Raw genomic sequence first — 24,318 nt, forward strand, 5'->3', positions numbered from 1 at the left:
TGGGGATTTTTTGGGATTTTTTTGAGATTTTTTGGGGATTTTTTTGAGATTTTTTGGGGATTTTTTTAGGATTTTTTTGAGATTTTTTTGGAAATTTTTGGGATTTTTTTGAGATTTTTTTGGGAATTTTTAGGATTATTTTGAGATTTTTTTGGGGATTTTTTTAGGATTTATTGGAGATTTTTTGGGGATTTTTTGGGAGTTTTTTGAGATTTTTTGGGGGAATTTTTAGGATTTTTTTGAGATTTTTTGGGGATTTTTTGGGATTTTTTTTGAGATTTTTTGGGGATTTTTTTGAGATTTTTTTGAGAATTTTTGAGAATTTTGGGGGGATTTTTTGGGATTTTTTTGAGATTTTTTGGGGATTTTTTGGGGATTTTTTGGAGGTTTGGGGGGTTTGGGGCGGCCCCCGACTGTCCGCGCTGCGCCGCCGCCGGCCGCTGCATGTGGACCCGCCAGTTCAAGAGGACCGGTGAGCGGAGTTCGGGATTTCGGGAAAAAATTGGGAAAAAATTGGGAATTTTTGGGGGAATTTTTGAGATTTTTTTGGGAATTTTTAGGATTTTTTTGGGATTTTTTGGGGATTTTTTTGAGATTTTTTGGGGATTTTTTGGGGAATTTTTGAGAATTTTTGAGGGATGTTTTGGGAATTTTTTGAGATTTTTTTGGGAATTTTTGGGATTTTTTTTGAGATTTTTTTGGAAATTTTTTGGAGTTTTTTTGAGATTTTTTGGGGAATTTTTAGGATTTTTTTGAGATTTTTTGGAAATTTTTTTGGAGTTTTTTTGAGATTTTTTGGGAAATTTTTAGGATTTTTTTGAGATTTTTTGGGGATTTTTTTAGGATTTTTTTGAGATTTTTTTGGAAATTTTTGGGATTTTTTTGAGATTTTTTTGGGAATTTTTAGGATTATTTTGAGATTTTTTGGGGATTTTTGGAGGATTTATTTGAGATTTTTTGGGGATTTTTTGGGAGTTTTTTGAGATTTTTTGGGGGAATTTTTAGGATTTTTTTGAGATTTTTTGGGGATTTTTTGGGATTTTTTTGAGATTTTTTGGGGATTTTTTTGAGATTTTTTTGAGAATTTTTGAGAATTTTGGGGGGATTTTTTGCGATTTTTTTGAGATTTTTTGGGTATTTTTGGAGGATTTTTTTGAGATTTTTTGGGGATTTTTTGAGGATTTTCTGGGATTTTCTGGGGATTTTTTGGGATTTTTTTGAGATTTTCTGGGGATTTTTTGGGGATTTTTTGGGGATTTTTTGGAGGTTTGGGGGGTTTGGGGCGGCCCCCGACTGCCCGCGCTGCGCCGCCGCCGGCCGCTGCATGTGGACCCGCCAGTTCAAGAGGACCGGTGAGCGGAGTTCGGGAGTTCGGGAAAAAATTGGGAAAAAATTGGGAATTTTTGGGGGAATTTTTGAGATTTTTTTGGGAATTTTTAGGATTTTTTTGGGATTTTTTGGGGATTTTTTTGAGATTTTTTGGGGATTTTTTGGGGAATTTTTGAGAATTTTTGAGGGATGTTTTGGGAATTTTTTGAGATTTTTTTGGGAATTTTTGGGATTTTTTTTGAGATTTTTTTGGAAATTTTTTGGAGTTTTTTTGAGATTTTTTGGGGAATTTTTAGGATTTTTTTGAGATTTTTTGGAAATTTTTTTGGAGTTTTTTTTGAGATTTTTTGGGAAATTTTTAGGATTTTTTTGAGATTTTTTGGGGATTTTTTTAGGATTTTTTTGAGATTTTTTTGGAAATTTTTGGGATTTTTTTGAGATTTTTTTGGGAATTTTTAGGATTATTTTGAGATTTTTTGGGGATTTTTGGAGGATTTATTTGAGATTTTTTGGGGATTTTTTGGGAGTTTTTTGAGATTTTTTGGGGGAATTTTTAGGATTTTTTTGAGATTTTTTGGGGATTTTTTGGGATTTTTTTGAGATTTTTTGGGGATTTTTTTGAGATTTTTTTGAGAATTTTTGAGAATTTTGGGGGGATTTTTTGGGATTTTTTTGAGATTTTTTGGGGATTTTTGGAGGATTTTTTTGAGATTTTTTGGGGATTTTTTTGGGATTTTTTTGAGATTTTCTGGGGATTTTTTGGGATTTTTTGGGGATTTTTTGGGGATTTTTTGGAGGTTTGGGGGTTTGGGGCGGCCCCCGGCTGCCCGCGCTGCGCCGCCGCCGGCCGCTGCATGTGGACCCGCCAGTTCAAGAGGACCGGTGAGCGGACCGGGGGATTTCGGGAAAAAATTGGGAAAAAATTGGGAATTTTTGGGGGAATTTTTGAGATTTTTTGGGGAATTTTTAGGATTTTTTGGGGATTTTTTGGGGATTTTTTTGAGATTTTTTGGGATTTTTTTGAGATTTTTTTGGGGATTTTTTGGGGAATTTTTGAGAATTTTTTGGGGATATTTTGGGATTTTTTTGAGATTTTTTGGGAATTTTTTGGGATTTTTTTTTGGATTTTTTTGAGATTTTTTTGGGATTTTTTTTGAGATATTTTGGGATTTTTTTGAGATTTTTTTTGGGATTTTTTTGGGGATTTTTTGGGATTTTTTTGAGATTTTTGGGGGATTTTTTGGGGATTTTTTGGGGTTTTTTTTAGATTTTTTGGGGATTTTTTGGGATTTTTTTTTAGATTTTTTGGGGATTTTTTGGGGATTTTTTGGGATTTTTTTTAGATTTTTCGAGGATTTTTTTGAGATTTTTGGGGATTTTTTGGGATTTTTGCGGGATTCGGGTTGGTTTGGGGGGTTCGGGGAGCGGATGCGCCAATTCCAGAGAACAGGTGAGGGGAATTTGGGGAATTTTGGGGAATTTTGGGAAGATTTGGGCGTTGAATTTGTTCCTGTGGCACCTCACCTGAGCTCACCTGTGGGAGCTCACCTGAGCTCACCTGTGGCCAGGTGAGACCAGAGCTCACCTGGACCCTTCAACCACCGGGCTGGGGCTGCTTTAGGGACCAGTACAAACCAGTAAGAACCAGTGAGGCCAAACCGGGGCGGGGTTTCCCATCTCACCTGAGCTCACCTGTCCGGCCTCACCTGTGGGAGCTCACCTGAGCTCACCTGTGGCCAGGTGAGACGCGGCGCATCCTGAGCGTTGCTTTCGGAACCAGTACAAACCAGTAAGAACCAGTGAGGCCAAACCGGGGCGGGGTTTCCCCAGCTCACCTGAGCTCACCTGTGGGAGCTCACCTGAGCTCACCTGTGGCCAGGTGAGACGCGGCGCATCCTGAGCGTTGCTTTCGGAACCAGTACAAACCAGTAAGAACCAGTGAGGCCAAACCGGGCAGGGTTTCCCCGGCTCACCTGAGCTCACCTGTGGCCAGGTGAGACGCGGCGCATCCTGAGCGTTGCTTTCGGAACCAGTACAAACCAGTAAGAACCAGTGAGGCCAAACCGGGCAGGATTTTCCCATCTCACCTGAGCTCACCTGTGGGAGCTCACCTGAGCTCACCTGTGGCCAGGTGAGACCCGAGCTCACCTGAACCCTTCAACCACCGGGCTGGGGCTGCTTTAGGGACCAGTACAAACCAGTAAGAACCAGTGAGGCCAAACTGGGGCGGGGTTTCCCCGGCTCACCTGAGCTCACCTGTCCGGCCTCACCTGTGGGAGCTCACCTGAGCTCACCTGTGGCCAGGTGAGACGCGGCGCATCCTGAGCGTTGCTGTAGGAACCAGTACAAACCAGTAAGAACCAGTGAATCCAAATGGGGCGGGGTTTCCCCATCTCACCTGAGCTCACCTGTGGCACCTCACCTGAGCTCACCTGTGGCCAGGTGAGACGCGGCGCATCCTGAGCGTTGCTTTAGGGACCAGTACAAACCAGTAAGAACCAGTGAGGCCAAACCGGGGCGGGATTTTCCCATCTCACCTGAGCTCACCTGTGGCCAGGTGAGACGCGGCGCATCCTGAGCGTGCAGCCCACCTACGACTGGACGTGCTTCAGCCACTCGCTGCTCAACGTGTCGCCGATGCCGGTGGAGTCGGCGCCGCCGCTGCCCTGCCCCAGCCCGTGTCACCTGCAGCGCACCTGCGGCGCCTGCCTGGCCTCGGCCGGCGCCGACGGCGGCTGGCAGCACTGCCTCTGGAGCCTGGCGCTCAACCAGGTGAGCGCCCGGAGGAATGCCGGGAGTCGGGCGGGAGGGGCGGGCGCGGGGATTCTTCGGGATTTTGGGGGCGCGGGGGGGATTTTCAGAAATTTTTTTCGATTTTTTTTTCCATTTTTTTCGAATTTTTTTTCCGTTTTTTTCGATTTTTTTTTTTCCGATTTTTTTCGAATTTTTTTTCGAATTTTTTTCGAATTTTTTTCCTTTTTCTCGATTTTTTTTCCCATTTTTTTCGAATTTTTTCCATTTTTTTCGATTGTTTTTTTCCGTTTCTTTTAAATTTTCTTTCCCATTTTTTTCGAATTTTTTCCCGTTTTTTTCGATTTTTTTTTAAATTTTTTTCGAATTTTTTTCCCATTTTTTTCGAATTTTTTCCCATTTTTTTCGAATTTTTTTCACATTTTTTCGAATTTTTTCCCATTTTTTTCGAATTTTTTTCCCATTTTTTTCGAATTTTTTTCTCCCGTTTTTTTCGAATTTTTTTTCCATTTTTTTCGAATTTTTTTGATTTTTTTCGGAATTTTTTTTCGATTTTGTTTCGAATTTTTTCCGGTTTTTTCGGATTTTTTTTCGATTTTTTTCGAATTTTTTTTTCCGTTTTTTCGAATTTTTTTCCCGTTTTTTTCGAATTTTTTTTCCGTTTTTTTCGAATTTTTTTCCATTTTTTTCGGAATTTTTTTTCGATTTTGTTTCGAATTTTTTCCCGTTTGTTTCGAATTTTTTCCCGTTTGTTTCGAATTTTTTTCTGTTTTTTTCGAATTTTTTTCCGTTTTTTTCGAATTTTTTTCCGCTTTTTTAGAATTTTTTCCGTTTTTTTCGAATTTTTTTCCCATTTTTTTCGAATTTTTTTCCCATTTTTTTCGAATTTTTTTCCCGTTTTTTTCGAATTTTTTTTCCATTTTTTTCGAATTTTTTTGATTTTTTTCGGAATTTTTTTTTCGATTTTGTTTCGAATTTTTTCCGGTTTTTTCGGATTTTTTTTCGATTTTTTTCGAATTTTTTTTTTCCGTTTTTTCGAATTTTTTTCCCGTTTTTTTCGAATTTTTTTTCCGTTTTTTTCGAATTTTTTTCCATTTTTTTCGGAATTTTTTTTCGATTTTGTTTCGAATTTTTTCCCGTTTGTTTCGAATTTTTTCCCGTTTGTTTCGAATTTTTTTCTGTTTTTTTCGAATTTTTTTCCGTTTTTTTCGAATTTTTTTTCGAATTTTTTGATTTTTCGAATTTTTTTCCATTTTTTTTGGAAATTTTTTCCCATTTTTTTCGATTTTTTTTTCCATTTTTTCGAATTTTTTCCATTTTTTTCGATTTTTTTCCCCATTTTTTTTCGATTTTTCGAAGTCTTTCGGGGTTTTTTTTTTTTTCCAATTTTTCAAATTTTTTCAATTTTTTTTTCCATTTTTTTTTATTTTTTTCCGGTTTTTTTTTCTTTTGATTTTTTTCGATTTCTTTCGATTTTTTTTTCGATTTTTTTTCGATTTTTTCCCTATTTATTTCTATGTTTTTGATTTTTAAAAATTTTTTTCGGGTTTTTTTTTCGAGTTTTTCCTATTTTTTTCGATTTTTTCGATTTTTTTTATTTTTAATTATTTTTTCGATTATTTTTTTATTATTTTTCGATTATCTTTAGGGGGCTTTTTTGGGGCTCTTTTGGGGCTTTTTTGGGGGATTTTTGGGGCTCTTTCGGGGCTCTTTTGGGGATTTTTGGGGCTCTTTTGGGGCTTTTTTTGGGGATTTTTTTTGGTGCTCTTTTGGGGCTTTTTTGGGGATTTTTTGGGGCTTTTTTTGGGGCTTTTTTGGGGCTCTTTTGGGGCTTTTTTGGGGGATTTTTGGGGCTCTTTCGGGGCTCTTTTGGGGCTTTTTTTGGGGCTCTTTTGGGGATTTTTGGGGCTCTTTTGGGGCTTTTTTTGGGGATTTTTTGGGGCTCTTTTGGGGCTTTTTTTTGGGGATTTTTTTTGGTGCTCTTTTGGGGATTTTTGGGGCTCTTTTGGGGCTTTTTTTGGGGATTTTTTGGGGCTCTTTTGGGGCTTTTTTTGGGGATTTTTGGGGCTCTTTTGGGGATTTTTTGGTGCTCTTTTGGGGATTTTTGGGGTCTTTTGGGGCTTTTTTTGGGGATTTTTGGGCTCTTTTGGGGCTTTTTTTGGGGGATTTTTTGGGGCTCTTTTGGGGCTTTTTTTGGGGATTTTTTTGGGGCACTTTTGGGGATTTTTGGGGCTCTTTTGGGGCTTTTTTTGGGGCTCTTTTGGGGCTCTTTTGGGGCTTTTTTGGGGGATTTTTGGGGCTCTTTTGAGGATTTTTGGGGCTCTTTTGGGGCTTTTTTGGGGGCTCTTTTGGGCTCTTTTGGGGATTTTTTGGGGCTCTTTTGGGGATTTTTGGGGGATTTTTGGGGCTCTTTTGGGCTTTTTTCGGGGATTTTTTTGGGGCTTTTTTGGGGTTTTTCGGGGGTTTTTGGGGATTTTTGGGGCTTTTTTGGGGGATTTTTGGGGCTCTTTTGGGGCTTTTTTTGGGGATTTTTGGGGCTCTTTTGGGGCTCTTTTGGGGATTTTTTGGGGGCTTTTTTGGGGGTATTTCTGCGGGAATTTCAGAGTTTTTTGGGGTTGGTTCTTCTGGGCTTTTTTGGAGTTTTTGGGGCTCTTTTGGGGATTTTTGGGGTTCTTTTGGGGCTTTTTTTGGGGGGTTTTTGGGGGCTTTTTAGGGGGTTTTTGGTGCTCTTTTGGGGATTTTTGGGGCTCTTTTGGGGGCTTTTGGGGCTCTTTTGGGGCTTTTTTTGGGGCTCTTTTGGGGATTTTTGGGGCTTTTTTGGGGGGATTTTTGGGGCTCTTTTAGGGATTTTTGGGGCTCTTTGGGGGGATTTTTTGGAGGCTCTTTTGGGGTATTTTGGGGGATTTTTGGGGCTCTTTTGGGGATTTTTGGGGCTTTTTTGGGGGATTTTTGGGGCTCTTTTGGGGATTTTTGGGCTCTTTTGGGGATTTTTGGGGCTCTTTCGGGGGGATTTTTTGGAGGCTCTTATGGGGTATTTTGGGGGGATTTTTGGGCTCTTTTGGGGCTTTTTTTGGGGCTCTTTTGGGGATTTTTGGGGCTCTTTTGGGGGCTCTTTCGGGGGGATTTTTTGGGAGGCCTTTTTGGGGAATTTTTGGAGGCTCTTTGGGGGGATTTTTTGGAGGCTCTTTTGGGGTATTTTGGGGGGATTTTTGGGGCTCTTTTGGGGATTTTTGGGGCTCTTTCGGGGATTTTTGGGGCTCTTTCGGGGATTTTTGGGGCTCTTTGGGGGGATTTTTTTGGAGGCTCTTTTCCTAATCGTGTTGTTTGTTGTTGTTTTTTTTTAACCCTTCCCTCCCCAGTGCCTGAGCCCCAGCTTCGCCCCCCTGCTTTGCCTGGCCGGGGGCTGCGGCCGCCTCCTGCGGGGCGGGGGAGGGGCGGCGGCTTTCGGGGGGCTCCCCCCTTCCCCCGGCGGTGGGGGAGGGGCGGCGGGGGGTCCCTCCCGGCGGTGGGGGAGGGGTCCCCGAGCGCTGCCCCCCCCCGGAGTGCGCGGCGGCCACCCAGTGCTCCCAGTGCCTGCGCCGGCCGCGCTGCGGCTGGTGCGCCCGCGGGGGGCACAACGGGGGGGGGCGCTGCCTCGAGGGCGGCCTCAGCGGACCCCGGCACGGTGAGAACGGGATGGCGGGAATGCGGGGGAGTTCGGGAATTTTTTGGGAATTTTTGGGGAATTTTGGGGGATTTTTGGGGATTTTTTGGGGGATTTGGGGGGATTTTTTTGGTGAATTTTGGGGGAATTTTGGGGGGATTTTTGGGGATTTTTTATGGTGAATTTGGGGGGATTTCGGGGATTCGGGGGAATTTTGGGAATTTTTTGGGAAGTTTTTGGGAGTTTTTGGGAATTTTTGGGGATTTTTTGGGGGGATTTGGGGGGATTTTGGGGGATTTTTTTGGGATTTTTTTGGTGAATTTTGGGGGAATTTTGGGGGAATTACAGGGAATTTGGGGGGGAATTACGGGGAATTTTTGGGGAATTTTTGGGGATTTTTGGGGGGAATTTTTGGGGATTTGGGGGGAATTATGGGGAATTTGGGGGGAATTTTTGGGGGTCGTGGGGGGATTTTTTGGGGGGCTTAAAGAGGATTTGGGGGAAATTTTGGGGGGATTTTGGGGCATTTTTTGGTGAATTTGGGTGAATTTTGGGTGAATTTTGGGGGGATTTGGGTGAAATTTGGGGAATATTTGGGAATTTTTAGGGATTTTTTTGGTGAATTTTGGGGAATTTTGGGGGCATTTTGGGGGAATTTCTGGGAGGGTTTTTTGGGAATTTTGGGGGGATTTTTTTGGGGAATATTTGGGGATTTTTTGGGTTTCGAGGAGGTTCGGGGGGATTCGGGGCGCCCGCGGGGGGCACAACGGGGGGGGGCGCTGCCTCGAGGGCGGCCTCAGCGGACCCCGGCACGGTGAGAACGCAACGGCGGGGAGTCGGGGGAGCTTGGGAATTTTTTGGGAATTTTTTGGGGATTTTTTGGGGAATTTTTGGGAATTTTTGGGGATTTTTGGGGGATTTTTTTGGTGAATTTTGGGGGAATTTTGGGGGGATTTTTGGGGATTTTTTATGGTGAATTTGGGGGGATTTCGGGGATTCGGGGGAATTTTGGGAATTTTTTGGGAAGTTTTTGGGAGTTTTTGGGAATTTTTGGGGATTTTTTTGGTGAATTTTGGGGGGATTTGGGGGGAATTACGGGGAATTTGGGGGGAATTTTTGGGGGTCGTGGGGGGATTTTTTGGGGGGCTTAAAGAGGATTTGGGGGGAATTTTGGGGGGATTTTGGGGGATTTTTTTGGGATTTTTTTGGTGAATTTTGGGGGAATTTTGGGGGAATTACAGGGAATTTGGGGGGGAATTACGGGGAATTTTTGGGGAATTTTTGGGGATTTTTGGGGGGAATTTTGGGGGGAATTTTGGTGAATTTTGGCAGAATTTTGGGGGAATTTTGGTGAATGTTGTGGGAATTTTGGGGGATTTCTTTTGGTGAACTTTGGGGGATTTTTGGTGAATTTGGAGGAATTACGGGGAATTTGGGGGGATTTTTTTGGTGAATTTTGGGGGAATTACAGGGAATTTTGGGGGGAATTACGGGGAATTTTTGGGGAATTTTTGGGGATTTTTGGGGGGAATTTTTGGGGATTTGGGGGGAATTATGGGGAATTTGGGGGGAATTTTTGGGGGTCGTGGGGGGATTTTTTGGGGGGCTTAAAGAGGATTTGGGGGGAATTTTGGGGGGATTTTGGGGCATTTTTTGGTGAATTTGGGTGAATTTTGGGGGAATTTTGGGGGGATTTGGGTGAAATTTGGGGAATATTTGGGAATTTTTAGGGATTTTTTTGGTGAATTTGGGAGGAATTTTGGGGAATTTTGGGGGCATTTTGGGGGAATTTCTGGGAGGGTTTTTTGGGAATTTTGGGGGGATTTTTGGGGAATATTTGGGGATTTTTTGGGTTTCGAGGAGGTTCGGGGGGATTCGGTGCGCCCGCGGGGGGCACAACGGGGGGGGGCGCTGCCTCGAGGGCGGCCTCAGCGGACCCCGGCACGGTGAGAACGGGATGGCGGGGAGTCGGGGGAGTTCGGGAATTTTTTGGGAATTTTTTGGGGATTTTTTGGGGAATTTTTGGGAATTTTTGGGGGATTTTTGGGGGATTTTTTTGGTGAATTTTGGGGGAATTTTGGGGGGATTTTTGGGGATTTTTTATGGTGAATTTGGGGGGATTTCGGGGATTCGGGGGAATTTTGGGAATTTTTTGGGAAGTTTTTGGAAATTTTTGGGAATTTTTGGGGATTTTTTTGGTGAATTTTGGGGGGATTTGAGGGGAATTACGGGGAATTTGGGGGGAATTTTTGGGGGTCTTGGGGGGATTTTTGGGGGGGCTTAAAGAGGATTTGGGGGGATTTTTTGGGAATTTTTTGGGAATTTCGGGGGATTTTTTTGGTGAATTTTGGGGGAATTATGGGAAATTTGGGGGAAATTTAAGGGAATTTTTTGGGAATTTTTTGAGAATTTTTGGGGATTTTTTTTGGGTGAATTTTGGGGGAATTTTTTTGGAATTTTTGGGGGGGTTTTTGGGGAATTTTAGGGGGATTTTTTGGGAGTATTTTGCGATTTGGGGGGGATTTTTTTGGTGAATTTTTGGGGAATTACGGGGAATTTTGGGGGAATTACAGGGAATTTGGGGGGGGAATTATGGGGGTTTTTTTAGGAATTTTTTGGGAATTTTTTGGTGAATTTTGGGGGGATTTGGGGGGAATTTTGGGGGAATTTTTGGGGATTTTTTTTGGTGAATATTGGGGGAATTATGGGAAATTTGGGGGGAATTACGGGGAATTTGGGGGGAATTTTTTTGGGTTTTGGGGGAATTTTTGGGGGGCTTAGAAAGGATTTTGGGGGAAATTTTTGGGATTTTGGGGGGATTTTTTTGGGAATTTTTGGGAGGGTTTTGGGGGATTTTGGGGGAGATTTTGGGAATTTGGGGGGATTTGGGGGGGAAATTTTGGGAAATTTTGGGGGAATTTTAGGAATTTTGGGGGATTTTTTGGGAATTTTTTGGGGATTTTGGGGTAATTCCGGGTTTACCTGTGCCCAGGTGTGCCCCAGGCCTGCGGCGCCGGCGGCGTTTGGGCTTTCCTGAGCTGCCCCCCCGAGGACGAGTGTGAGAACGGGCACCACACCTGCGGGCCCAGCCAGGTGTGCCGGGACCTGCCCGACGGCTTCACCTGCACCTGCCGGGCCGGCTACACACCTGACAGGTGAGGGACACACCTGGAGAGAGCAGGGACACACCTGGACAGGTGAGGGACACATCTGGATAGAGCAAAGACACACCTGGAGAGAGCAGGGACACACCTGACAGGTGAGGGACACACCTGGAGAGAGCAGGGACACACCTGGATAGAGCAGGGACACACCTGGACAGGTGAGGGACACACCTGGATAGAGCAAAGACACACCTGGACAGGTGAGGGACACACCTGGAGAGAGCAGGGACGCACCTGGATAGAGCAAAGACACACCTGGAGAGAGCAGGGACACACCTGACAGGTGAGGGACACACCTGGAGAGAGCAGGGACACACCTGGAGAGAGCAGGGACACACCTGGAGAGAGCAGGGACACACCTGGACAGGTGAGTGACACACCTGGATAGAGCAGGGACACACCTGGACAGGTGAGGGACACACCTGGATAGAGCAAAGACACACCTGGATAGAGCAGGGACACACCTGGAGAGAGCAGGGACACACCTGACAGGTGAGGGACACACCTGGATAGAGCAGGGACACACCTGGACAGGTGAGGGACACACCTGGATAGAGCAAAGACACACCTGGACAGGTGAGGGACACACCTGGGCACGTGAGGGTCACACCTGGAGAGAGCAAAGACACACCTGGACAGGTGAGGGACACACCTGGAGAGAGCAGGGACACACCTGGACAGGTGAGGGACACACCTGGAGAGAGCAGGGACACACCTGGACAGGTGAGGGACACATCCCAGGTAACCCAGGTGTGTCAGGTCTACCTCAGGTGTGTCCCAGGTGTGCCCCCAGGTAACCCAGGTGTATCCCAGGTGTGCCCCCAGGTAACTCAGGTGTGTCCCAGGTAACCCAGGTGTGTCCCAGGTGCCCCCAGGTAACCCAGGTGTGTCTCCCAGCCGCACAGGTGAGTGCCGGCCCGTGTGCCGCCAGGGCTGCGCCAACGGCACCTGCGTGGAGCCCGACAGGTGCAGCTGCGACTTCGGCTTCGTGGGCGTCGACTGCGCCACGCCCTGCGCCTGCAACGGCCACAGCGACTGCGCCGGCCCCACGGCCCGCGACACCTGCCTCAGGTGTATGAACAACACCCAGGTGAGCTTACCTGGCCGCCAGGTGTCACCAGGTGAGGTTACCTGGGCTCTGGGCGGGGGGGGAGGGTGGGGGAGGGGCATTTGTGGGGTGGGAACAGCCAGGTGAGCTCAGGTGTGCACAGGTGAGCTCACCTGAGCTCACTTTTCTGATCGGAGCTCACCTGCGCTCACCTGGAACTCACCTGCGCTCACCTGGAACTCACCTGTAACACACCTGTGCTTACCTGTACCTCACTTGTAACACACACCCCTGTAACTCACCTGTACACACCTGTAACTCACCTGTAACTCACCTGTGCTCACCTGTAACACACCTGTGCTCACCTGTAACACACCTGTGCTCACCTGTAACTCACCTGTGCTCACCTGTAACACACCTGTGCTCACCTGTAACTCACCTGTGCTCACCTGTACATACCTGTAACTCACCTGTACACACCTGTACACACCTGTAACACACCTGTAACTCACCTGTACACACCTGTACACACCTGTGCTCACCTGTAACTCACCTGTACACACCTGTACACACCTGTAACACACCTGTAACTCACCTGTGCTCACCTGTAACTCACCTGTGCTCACCTGTAACTCACCTGCGCTCACCTGTACATACCTGTAACTCACCTGTACACACCTGTACACACCTGTAACTCACCTGTACACACCTGTACACACCTGTAACACACCTGTGCTCACCTGTAACTCACCTGCGCTCACCTGTAACTCACCTGCGCTCACCTGGAACTCACCTGAGCTCACCTGTAACTCACCTGCGCTCACCTGTAATTCACCTGTGCTCACCTGCGCAGGGCCCGCAGTGCCAGCGCTGCCGCCCGCTCTTCGTGGGCTCGGCCCTGGCCGGCGGCACCTGCCTCACCTGCCGCTCCTTCTGCCGCCACCGCGCCGACGTCTGCGTCAGCCGCGCCGAGCTGGAGCGGCACCGCCGGGAGCCCCACAGGTACCCCCTGGAGCCGCACCTGGTGAGCACCTGGACACACCTGGGGACACACCTGGGGACACACCTGGGGACACACCTGGGGATACCTGGGGACTTACCTGGGGACTCACCTGGGCACACCTGGGGGGTCGGAGGGGTCGGGGACACACCTGGGGACACACCTGGGGAAGGGTTGGGGGCACCTGGACACACCTGGGGACACACCTGGGGACACACCTGGGGATACCTGGGGACACCTGGGGACACACCTGGGGAAGGGTTGGGGGCACCTGGACACACCTGGGGATACCTGGGGACACCTGGGGACACACCTGGGGACACACCTGGGGACACACCTGGGGACACATCTGGGGACACATCTGGGGACACACCTGGGGACACACCTGGGGACACACCTGGGCACACCTGGGGGGTCGGAGGGGTCGGGGACACACCTGGGGACACACCTGGGGAAGGGTTGGGGGCACCTGGACACACCTGGGGATACCTGGGGACACCTGGGGACACCTGGGGGGGGGGGGGGGGAGTCGGGGACACACCTGGTCACTCACCTGTGGGGCCTGGGCACACCTGGGGCACACCTGGTCACTCACCTGTGGGGCCTGGGCACACCTGGGGCACACCTGGTCACTCACCTGTGGGGCCTGGGCACACCCGGGGCACACCTGGTCACTCACCTGTGGGGCCTGGGCACACCTGGGGCACACCTGGTCACTCACCTGTGGGGCCTGGGCACACCTGGGGCACACCTGGTCACTCACCTGTGGGGCCTGGGCACACCTGGGGCACACCTGGTCACTCACCTGTGGGGCCTGGGGACACCTGGGGCACACCTGGTCACTCACCTGTGGGGCCTGGGCACACCTGGGGACACACCTGGTCACTCACCTGTGGGGCCTGGGGACACCTGGGACACACCTGGTCACTCACCTGTGGGGCCTGGGCACACCTGGGGCACACCTGGTCACTCACCTGTGGGGCCTGACGGGCGCAGATCCACACCTGGGTGTCGGAGGGGCCCAGCGAGGCGCAGGCCGTGTGCGTGAACTGCCAGAACAACAGCGTGGGCGACAGGTGCGACACCTGCCGGGCCGGCTACTTCATGCTGGACGGCACCTGCACCAGGTGAGGCCTTTACCTGGGCCAGGTGAGACGCCTGGGGACAGCTGGGCGGGGGGAAGGGAGGGACAGGTGTGACACCTGAGACACCTGGGCCAGGCGTGGTGTCACCTGGGCCACCTGTACAGGTGTGTCACCTGTGCTGGGGGTGTCACCTGTGTCACCTGTACAGGTGTGGTGTCACCTGTGTCACCTGTACAGGCGTGGTGTCACCTGTGTCACCTGTACAGGGTGTGGTATCACCTGTGTCACCTGGGCCAGGTGTGGTGTCACCTGTGTCACCTGGGCCAGGTGTGGTGTCACCTGGGACACCTGTACAGGTGTGTCACCTGTGCTGGGGGTGGCACCTGTGTCACCTGGGCCAGGTGTGGTGTCACCTGTGTCACCTGGGCCAGGTGTGTCACCTGTGCTGGGGGTGTCACCTGAGACACCTGGGCCAGGTGTGGTGTCACCTGTGTCACCTGTGCTGGGGGTGTCACCTGTGTCACCTGGGCCAGGTGTGGTGTCACCTGTGTTACCTGGGCCAGGTGAATTGGGCGCACCTGGACACACCCAAAAAAAAACCCCCAAAACCGAGATAAAGGAAAAAAAAACGGGAAAAAAAATCGGGAAAAATTTTGGGAAAATTCGGGGGAAAGGTGGGCGGGGTTCACCTGTCTCAGGTGAGCTCACCTGTGGCACAGGTGCCAGTGCAACGGCCACGCCGACACCTGCAACGAGCTGGACGGGACGGGCTGCCCCTGCCAGAACAACACCGAGAGCGGCACCTGCCCCGAGCGCCGCGACTGCTACCGGCACCAGGTGACACACCTGGGCACAGCTGGGGACACCTGGGGACACCTGGGCACACCTGGGACACACCTGGGGACACCTGGGCACACCTGGGACACACCTGGGACACCTGGGACACACCTGGGACACACCTGGGGACACCTGGGGGCACCTGGGGACACCTGGGCACACCTGGGGACACCTGGGGACACCTGGGGACACCTGGGACACACCTGGGACACCTGGGACACACCTGGGACACACCTGGGGACACCTGGGGGCACCTGGGGACACCTGGGGACACCTGGGACACACCTGGGGACACCTGGGGACACCTGGGGACACACCTGGGGACACACCTGGGGACACCTGGGGACACCTGGGGACACCTGGGGGCACCTGGGGACACCTGGGACACACCTGGGGACACCTGGGCACACCTGGGACACACCTGGGGACACCTGGGGACACCTGGGGGCACCTGGGACACACCTGGGGACACCTGGGGACACCTGGGCACACCTGGGGGCACCTGGGACACACCTGGGGACACCTGGGGACACCTGGGCACACCTGGGGACACCTGGGGACACCTGGGGACACACCTGGGACACCTGGGACACACCTGGGACACACCTGGGGACACCTGGGGACACCTGGGCACACCTGGGACACACCTGGGACACCTGGGCACACCTGGGACACACCTGGGGACACCTGGGCACACCTGGGACACCTGGGGACACCTGGGGGCACCTGGGGACACCTGGGGACACCTGGGGGCACCTGGGGGCACCTGGGACACACCTGGGGACACCTGGGACACACCTGGGACACACCTGGGGACACCTGGGACACCTGGGACACACCTGGGGACACCTGGGGACACCTGGGACACACCTGGGGACACCTGGGGACACCTGGGACACCTGGGACACACCTGGGGACACCTGGGGACACCTGGGACACACCTGGGGACACCTGGGCGCACCTGGGACACACCTGGGGACACCTGGGGACACCTGGGACACACCTGGGGACACCTGGGGACACCTGGAGGGGGGAGATGGTGCCACCAGGACTCTCAAAACTGATGACCTCGGTGACCTTGACCGTGACATTTTTGGTGTCCCCAAACCCAAAACCCGTTCCAGAACCTTCTCCAGTGTTCTGGTGGGGACGTAGGGATGGGACCCACCAGGTTCCTCGACCTCCTGGTGGGTCAGAACCTCTTTCCTTCCAACACTGATGACCTCAGTGACCTCAAGGGTGACATTTTTGGTGTCCCAAACCCAAAACCCGTTCCAGAACCTTCTCCAGGGTGTTCTGGTGGGGACGTAGGGATGGAACCCACCAGGTTCCTCGACCTCCCAGCACCACCAGGGCGCTCTGTTCTTCACCACAATGACCTCGGTGACCTTGTTGACCTTGACCGTGACATTGTTGGTGTCCCCAAACCCAAAAACCGTTCCAGAACCTTCTCCAGGGTGTTCTGGTGGGGACGTAGGGATGGGACCCACCAGGTTCCTCGACCTCCTGGTGGGTCAGAACCTCTTTCCTTCCAACACTGATGACCTCAGTGACCTCAGTGACCTCAAGGGTGACATTTTTGGTGTCCCCTAAACTTGGAAACCATTCCAGAACCTTCTCTAGAGTCACCTGGTGGGGACGTGGGGTGGAACCCACCAGGTTCTTCAATGTTTTGGCGCCACCAGGGCGCTCTGTCCTCCAGTGCAATGACCTCGGTGACCTCGGTGACCTTGACCATGACATTGGTGGTGTCCCCAAACCCAAAACCCGTTCCAGAACCTTCTCCGGTGTTCTGGTGGGGACGTGGGGATGGGACCCACCAGGTTCCTCGACCTCCCGGTGGGTCAGAACCTCTTTCCTTCCAACACTGATGACCTCAGTGACCTCAAGGGTGACATTTTCGGTGTCCCCAAACCCAAAACCCGTTCCAGAACCTTCTCCAGGGTGTTCTGGTGGGGACGTAGGGATGGAACCCACCAGGTTCCTCGACCTCCCGGCGCCACCAGGGCGCTCAGAACTCAACACCAACAATCCCAATGACCTCGGTGACCTCGGTGACCTCGACCCCGCCCTCTCGGCTGTCCCCGCAGTGCTCCAAGTGCCGCGACTCCTTCCAAGGCCACCCGGTGGGCGGTCAGCAGTGTTACCGCCTGCTGGCCGTGGAGCAGGAGTACTGCCTGGACCCGTCCTCGCAGAGCCACTGCTTCCCGCCGCCGCAGCGCCGGCCGCTGCCGCCCGGCCGCTCCGTGCCCTTCGCCGTGCAGCCCAAGTTCACCAACGTGGACATCCGCGTCACGCTGGATGTCACCTTCGGCGCCGTCGACCTCTTCGTGGCCACCTCCTACGACACCTTCGCCGTGGACGTGGAGCCCGCCACGGGCTGGCACCGCGTCAGGGTGCAGGCGCCCAGTGGGGGCGGCGGCGGCGCTGGTGGCACCTTGGGGACCTTTGGAGGTCAAGGGGGTCAAGGGGGTGGTGGTGGCACCTTGGGGACCTTTGGAGGTCAAGGGGGTCAAGGGGGTGGTGGTGGCACCTTGGGGACATTTGGAGGTCAAGGGGGTGGTGGTGGCTCCTTTGGGACAGGAACCAGCGGTGGTGGCACCTTGGGGACATTTGGAGGTCAAGGGGGTGGTGGTGGCACCTTTGGGACAGGAACCAGTGGTGGTGGCACCTTGGGGACATTTGGAGGTCAAGGGGGCGGTGGTGGCACCTTGGGGACATTTGGAGGTCAAGGGGGTCAAGGGGGCAGTGGTGGCACCTTGGGGACATTCGGAGGTCAAGGAGGTCAAGGGGGTGGTGGTGGCTCCTTTGGGACAGGAACCAGCGGTGGTGGCACCTTGGGGACCTTTGGAGATCAAGGGGGCGGTGGTGGCACCTTGGGGACATTTGGAGATCAAGGAGGTGCTGGTGGCACCTTGGGGACTTCCTGGACTGGAACCGGGACCTCCGGCACTGCTGGTGACACCTTTGGTGGCCCCACTGGTCCCACTGGGCTGACTGGTTTTACTGGTGACCCCAGTGACCAGACTGGTCAGACTGGTTTCGGTGGTCGAGCCGATGAGCCCAGAGGTTTTGGTGGTCCAGGAGCCAACCCCAGTGGCCAAACTGGTTTCACTGGTCAAACTGGTCAAGCCGATGACCCCAGAGCTTCGGGAGCCCATTTCACCGGCCAAACTGGTTTCAGTGGCCAAACTGGTTTTACTGGTCAAGCCGATGACCCCAGGAGTTCAGGAGCCCATTTCAGTGGCCAAACCGGTTTTACTGGTCACCAAACCACTTTCAGTGGCCACCAGACTGGTTTCAGTGACCAAACTGGTTTCACTGGTCAAACTGGTCAAGCCGATGACCCCAGAGCTTCGGGAGCCCATTTCACTGGCCAAACTGGTTTCACTGGCCACCAAACCGCTTTCAGTGGCCACCAAACCAGTTTCAGCGACCAAACCGCTTTCAGTGGCCAAACTGGTTTTACTGGCCACCAGACTGGTTTCAGTGGTCAAGCCGATGACCCCAGAGCTTCGGGAGCCCATTTCACTGGCCAAACTGGTTTCAGTGGCCAAACTGGTTTCACTGGTCAAGCCGATGACCCCAGGAGTTCGGGAGCCCATTTCACTGGCCAAACTGGTTTCACTGGTCAAACTGGTCAAGCCGATGACCCCAGAGCTTCCGGAGCCCATTTCACTGGCCAGACTGGTTTCACTGGCCAAACTGGTTTTACTGGCCACCAGACTGGCTTCAGTGGCCAAACTGGTTTTACTGGCCACCAAACCGCTTTCAGTGGCCAAACTGGTTTCACTGGTCAAGCCGATGACCCCAGAGCTTCGGGAGCCCATTTCAGTGGCCAAACCGCTTTCACTGGCCACCAAACCGCTTTCAGTGGCCAAACTGGTTTCAGTGGTCAAGCCGATGACCCCAGAGCTTCGGGAGCCCATTTCACTGGCCAAACCGCTTTCACTGGCCACCAAACCGCTTTCAGCGACCAAACCGCTTTCACTGGCCACCAAACCAGTTTCAGCGGCCAAACCGCTTTCACTGGCCACCAAACCAGTTTCAGCGGCCACCAACCCGCTTTCCGCAGCCCCCCGTCGGAGCCCGCCCCCGCCCAACCCCCCGCCGCCCCCTCCCCCCCGCCGCCCTTCCCCCCGGGCCCCCCCCGGCTGCGGGAAGAGCGGGCTCGGGGCCTGGTGACCTACCTGACCATCGGGCAACCCGTGCCCGCCCTGGTGGTCCGCGGCGTCCGCGACCGCCTGGTGCTCACCTACCCTCACTCGGCCCACCCGCTCAAGTCCACTCGTTTCTACCTGCTGGTCGTGGGCGGGCCGGAACCTTCGCAGGGTCTCCTGTTCTTCCGGCAGGACCAGGCGCACATCGACCTCTTCGTCTTCTTCTCCGTCTTCTTCTCGTGTTTCTTCCTCTTCCTGGCGCTCTGCGTGTTGCTCTGGAAGGCCAAGCAGGGCCTGGACGCTCGGCACGAACGGCGCCGGCATCGCCAGGAGATGTCCAAGATGGCGGCGCGGCCTTTCGCCAGGGTCACCGTGTGCTTCCAGCATTGCCCGCAGCCGCTTTACCAAAATCTGGCGCTTGGCTACCAAAATCCCGGGGCGGGCAACCAGAATTTGGCGCTTGGCTACCAAAATCCCGGGGCGGGCAACCAGAATTTGGCGCTTGGCTACCAAAATCCTGGGGCGGGCAACCAGAATTTGGCGCTTGGCTACCAAAATTTGGGGGCGGGCAAGCAGAACCTGAGGTCGGGCAACCAAAATCTGGGGTCGGGCAACAAGAATTTGGGGGTCGGCTACCAAAATTTGGGGGCGGGCAAGCAGAATTTGGGGGTCGGCTGCCAAAATTTGGGGGCGGGCCGTCAAGATTCGGTGGCTGGGGAAGGGGATTTGGGGTGCGGCCAGCAGAATTTGGGCCCGGGCCACCAAGGTTTGCCGAGCGTCAAAGCCGGGAGCCAAAACTCCGCCGCGGAGTTGCAGGGCCGTCAGCTGGGCCACCAAAACGCTCACCCGGGCCGGCAGAATTCACCCGCGGAGCCCCAAAATCCCCGTTTCGGCCACCAAAAATCCCCTCAGGACCCCCAAAATCCCCGTTTGGGCCAGCAAACCTCACCTGTAGACCCCCAAAATCCGCAATTTGGCCACCGAAATTCACCCGCGGACCCCCAAAATCCCCATTTCGGCCATGAAAAATCACCTGTAGAGCCCCAAAATCCCCAATTTGGCCACCAAAAACCCCCTCAGGACCCCCAAAATCCCCGTTTTGGCCACCAAAATTCACCTGCGGACCCCGAAAATCCCCGTTTTGGCCACCAAAATCCACTCGTGGACCCCCAAAATCCCCGTTTTGGCCATGAAAATTCACCTGCGGACCCCCAAAATCCACAATTCGCCCACCGCCATCCACCCGCGGACCCCCCAAAGCCCCGCCCCCTCCCCAAAGCCCCCCAGTTAACCCTTCCGGCGCCGCCCCAATTGGGGGCGGGGCCGGGGGCGGGGCCGGTGACGTTGGAGCCCACGGAGGACGGAGTGGCGGCCGTGGCCACGCTGCTGCTGCAGCTGCCGGGGGCGCCCGGGGGACCCCCCCGAGCCGCGCTGGCCTCGGCGCTGGTGACGCTGAGGCTGCAGGAGACGGGCCCGGGGGGAGGGGCGGCCGCGCGCAAGGGGGGAGGGGCGCCGGGGGGAGGGCTGGAGCTCACCTCCGTCGGCTTGTGAGAGATACGGAGAAAATGAAAAAAAAAATGGGGGAAAAAGACGGAAAAATGGATTTTTGGGGGATTTTTTAATGGGTTTTATTGGGGTTTTTGAAGGGGAGGGGGTTTGGGGGGAAATCGCGAATTTTTGGGACGGTTTTGGGGAGAAATCCCGAATTTTGGGGTCGGTTTTTGGGGAAAATCTCAAATTTTGGGGTCAGTTTTAGGCGAAAATCACAAATTTTTGGATCGGTTTTGGGGAGAAATCCCAAATTTTTGGGTCCGTTCTAGGGGAAAATCCCGAATTTTTGAGTCGGTTTTAGGCGAAAATCGCAAATTTTTGGGTCGGTCTTAGGCGAAAATCCCAAATTTTCGGGTCGGTTTTTAGGCGAAAATCACGGATTTTTGAGTCGGTTTTAGGAGAAATCCCAAATTTTTGGGGTCAGTTTTAGGCGAAAATCCCAAATTTTTGAGTCCGTTTTAGGCGAAAATCGCGAATTTTCGGGTCGGTTTTTAGGCGAAAATCGCGAATTTTCGGGATCGGTTTTCTGGGAGAAATCCCAAATTTTGGGGTCCAGTTTCACGAAGAAATCCCCAATTTTTGGGGTCGTCCATGTCGATTTGGGGTGAAAATCCCCGATTTTGGTTGGAAAATCCCCGATTTTGGTGTGAAAATCCCCGGTTTTGGTGAAAATCCCCGGTTTGGGGAAAGCCGCCGCCGCGGCCTCGGCGCTGGTGACGCTGAGGCTGCAGGAGGCGGGCCCGGGGGGAGGGGCGGCCACGCGCAAGGGGGGAGGGGCGCCGGGGGGAGGGCTGGAGCTCACCTCCGTCGGCTTGTGAGAGATAAGGAAAATATAAAAAAAAAATGGGGGAAAAAAGACGGAAAAATGGATTTTTGGGGGATTTTTTAATGGGTTTTATTGGGGTTTTTGAAGGGCGGGGGGGTTTGGGGGGAAATCGCGAATTTTTGGGACGGTTTTTGGGAGAAATCCCGAATTTTGGGGTCGGTTTTTTAGGCGCAAATCCCAAATTTTTGGGGTCAGTTTTAGGAGGAAATCGCGAATTTTTGGGGTCGGTTTTACGAAGAAATCCCAAATTTTTGGGTCCATTCTAGGGGAAAATCCCAAATTTCTGAGTCGGTTTTTAGGCGAAAATCCCAAATTTTTGGGGTCGGTTTTACGAAGAAATCCAAATTTTCGGATCAGTTTTAGGCGAAAATCACGGATTTTTGGGGTCAGTTTTAGGAGAAATCCCAAATTTTTGGGGTCAGTTTTTAGGCGAAAATCCCAAATTTTTGAGTCGGTTTTAGGCGAAAATCGCAAATTTTTGGGTTCCGTTTTAGGCGAAAATCCCAAATTTTTGAGTCGGTTTTTAGGCGAAAATCGCGAATTTTTGGGGTCGGTTTTGGGGAGAAATCCCGAATTTTGGGGGTCCAGTTTCACGAAGAAATCCCCAATTTTTGGGGTCGTCCATGTCGATTTGGGGGTGAGAATCCCCGATTTTGGTGAAAATCCCCGATTTTGGGGTGAAAATCCCCGGTTTGGGGAAAGCCGCCGCCGCGGCCTCGGCGCTGGTGACGCTGAGGCTGCAGGAGGCGGGCCCGGGGGGAGGGGCGGCCACGCGCAAGGGGGGGAGGGGCGCCGGGGGGAGGGCTGGAGCTCACCTCCGTCGGCTTGTGAGAGATACGGAGAAAATGAAAAAAAAATGGGGGAAAAAGACCGAAAAATGGATTTTTGGGGGATTTTTTGATGGGTTTTATTGGGGTTTTTGAAGGGCGGGGGGATTTGGGGGGAAATCGCGAATTTTTGGGACGGTTTTTAGGAGAAATCCCGAATTTCTGGGTCGGTTTTGGAGAAAAAATCCCGAATTTTTGGGTCCGTTCTAGGGGAAAATCCCAAATTTTTGGATCGGTTTTGGAGAAAAATCTCGAATTTTTGGGTCGATTTTAGGCGAAAATCCCAAATTTTTGGATCAGTTTTAGGCGAAATCCCAAATTTGTTTGGATCGGTTTTGGGGAGAAATCCCAAATTTTTGGATCAGTTTTAGGCGAAAATCACGGAATTTTTGGGGTCAGTTTTAGGAGAAATCCCAAATTTTTGGGGTCAGTTTTAGGAGAAATCCCAATTTTTGGGGTCAGTTTTAGGCGAAAATCGCAAATTTTTGAGTCGGTTTTAGGCGAAAATCCCAAATTTTTGAGTCGGTTTTTAGGCGAAAATCGCGAATTTTCGGCGTCGGTTTTCTGGGAGAAATCGCAAATTTTGGGGTCCAGTTTCACGAAGAAATCCCCAATTTTTGGGGTCGTCCATGTCGATTTGGGGTGAGAATCCCCGATTTTGGTGAAAATCCCCGATTTTGGTGAAAATCCCCGGTTTGGGGAAAGCCGCCGCCGCGGCCTCGGCGCTGGTGACGCTGAGGCTGCAGGAGGCGGGCCCGGGGGGAGGGGCGGCCACGCGCAAGGGGGGAGGGCGCCGGGGGGAGGGCTGGAGCTCACCTCCGTCGGCTTGTGAGAGATACGGAGAAAATGAAAAAAAAAATGGGGGAAAAAGACGGAAAAAATGGATTTTTGGGGGATTTTTTAATGGGTTTTATTGGGGTTTTTGAAGGGGAGGGGGTTTGGGGGGAAATCGCGAATTTTTGGGACGGTTTTTGGGAGAAATCCCGAATTTTGGGGTCGGTTTTTAGGCGCAAATCCCAAATTTTTGGGGTCAGTTTTAGGAGGAAATCGCGAATTTTTGGGGTCGGTTTTACGAAGAAATCCCAAATTTTTGGGTCCATTCTAGGGGAAAATCCCAAATTTCTGAGTCGGTTTTTAGGCGAAAATCCCAAATTTTTGGGGTCGGTTTTTACGAAGAAATCCCAAATTTTCGGATCAGTTTTAGGCGAAAATCACGGATTTTTGAGTCGGTTTTAGGAGAAATCCCAAATTTTTGGGGGTCAGTTTTAGGCGAAAATCCCAAATTTTTGAGTCCGTTTTAGGCGAAAATCCCGAATTTTTGAGTCGGTTTTTTAGGCGAAAATCGCGAATTTTTGGCGTCGGTTTCTGGGAGAAATCGCAAATTTTGGGGTCCAGTTTCACAAAGAAATCCCCCAATTTTTGGGGTCGTCCATGTCGATTTTGGGGTGAGAATCCCCGATTTTGGTGTGAAAATCCCCGATTTTGGGGTGAAAATCCCCGGTTTGGGGAAAGCCGCCGCCGCGGCCTCGGCGCTGGTGACGCTGAGGCTGCAGGAGGCGGGCCCGGGGGGAGGGGCGGCCACGCGCAAGGGGGGAGGGGCGCCGGGGGGAGGGCTGGAGCTCACCTCCGTCGGCTTGTGAGAGATACGGAGAAAATGAAAAAAAAAAATGGGGGAAAAAGACGGAAAAATGGATTTTTGGGGGATTTTTTAATGGGTTTTATTGGGGTTTTTGAAGGGGAGGGGGTTTGGGGGGAAATCGCGAATTTTTGGGGACGGTTTTTGGGAGAAATCCCGAATTTTGGGGTCGGTTTTTAGGCGCAAATCCCAAATTTTTGGGGTCAGTTTTAGGAGGAAATCGCGAATTTTTGGGGTCGGTTTTACGAAGAAATCCCAAATTTTTTGGGTCCATTCTAGGGGAAAATCCCAAATTTCTGAGTCGGTTTTTAGGCGAAAATCCCAAATTTTTGGGGTCGGTTTTACGAAGAAATCCCAAATTTTCGGATCAGTTTTAGGCGAAAATCACGGATTTTTGAGTCGGTTTTAGGAGAAATCCCAAATTTTTGGGGTCAGTTTTAGGCGAAAATCCCAAATTTTTG

At 51.4% G+C, this 24,318-nt stretch overlaps 1 protein-coding gene across 1 annotated transcript; it reads left to right on the forward strand.

Annotated features, from left to right (window-relative positions):
- Positions 1–6: 6 nt before the first annotated feature.
- Positions 7–21,307, forward strand: LOC136284655 (uncharacterized). The gene is made up of 11 exons (XM_066175013.1): positions 7–2,211; positions 3,887–4,101; positions 7,440–7,744; positions 9,584–9,669; positions 10,716–10,878; positions 11,785–11,977; positions 12,789–12,959; positions 13,932–14,062; positions 14,740–14,857; positions 16,948–17,311; positions 17,750–21,307. Exons 1-11 carry the CDS (start codon positions 2,184–2,186, stop codon positions 20,566–20,568), a joined length of 4,593 nt encoding a protein of 1,530 aa, XP_066031110.1. The 5' UTR covers positions 7–2,183; the 3' UTR covers positions 20,569–21,307.
- Positions 21,308–24,318: the final 3,011 nt, after the last annotated feature.

The sequence above is a fragment of the Chamaea fasciata genome, unplaced genomic scaffold, assembly GCF_029207755.1.
Source record: "Chamaea fasciata isolate MVZ Bird 193981 ecotype frontalis unplaced genomic scaffold, bChaFas1.0.hap1 SCAF_1234, whole genome shotgun sequence".
In the NCBI taxonomy this organism is placed as follows: Eukaryota; Metazoa; Chordata; class Aves; order Passeriformes; family Sylviidae; genus Chamaea; species Chamaea fasciata.

What these genes read in the sequence shown, in the direction of transcription:
- LOC136284655 (XM_066175013.1), top strand. Translation starts at nt 2,184, where the DNA reads ATGTGGACCCGCCAGTTCAAGAGGACCG. An exon ending in ACCCCCTGGAGCCGCACCTG is followed by an intron (nt 12,960 to 13,931) that starts GTGAGCACCTGG and finishes TGACGGGCGCAG; the next exon opens with ATCCACACCTGGGTGTCGGA. An exon ending in CACCTTGGGGACCTTTGGAG is followed by an intron (nt 17,312 to 17,749) that starts GTCAAGGGGGTC and finishes GGACATTTGGAG; the next exon opens with ATCAAGGAGGTGCTGGTGGC.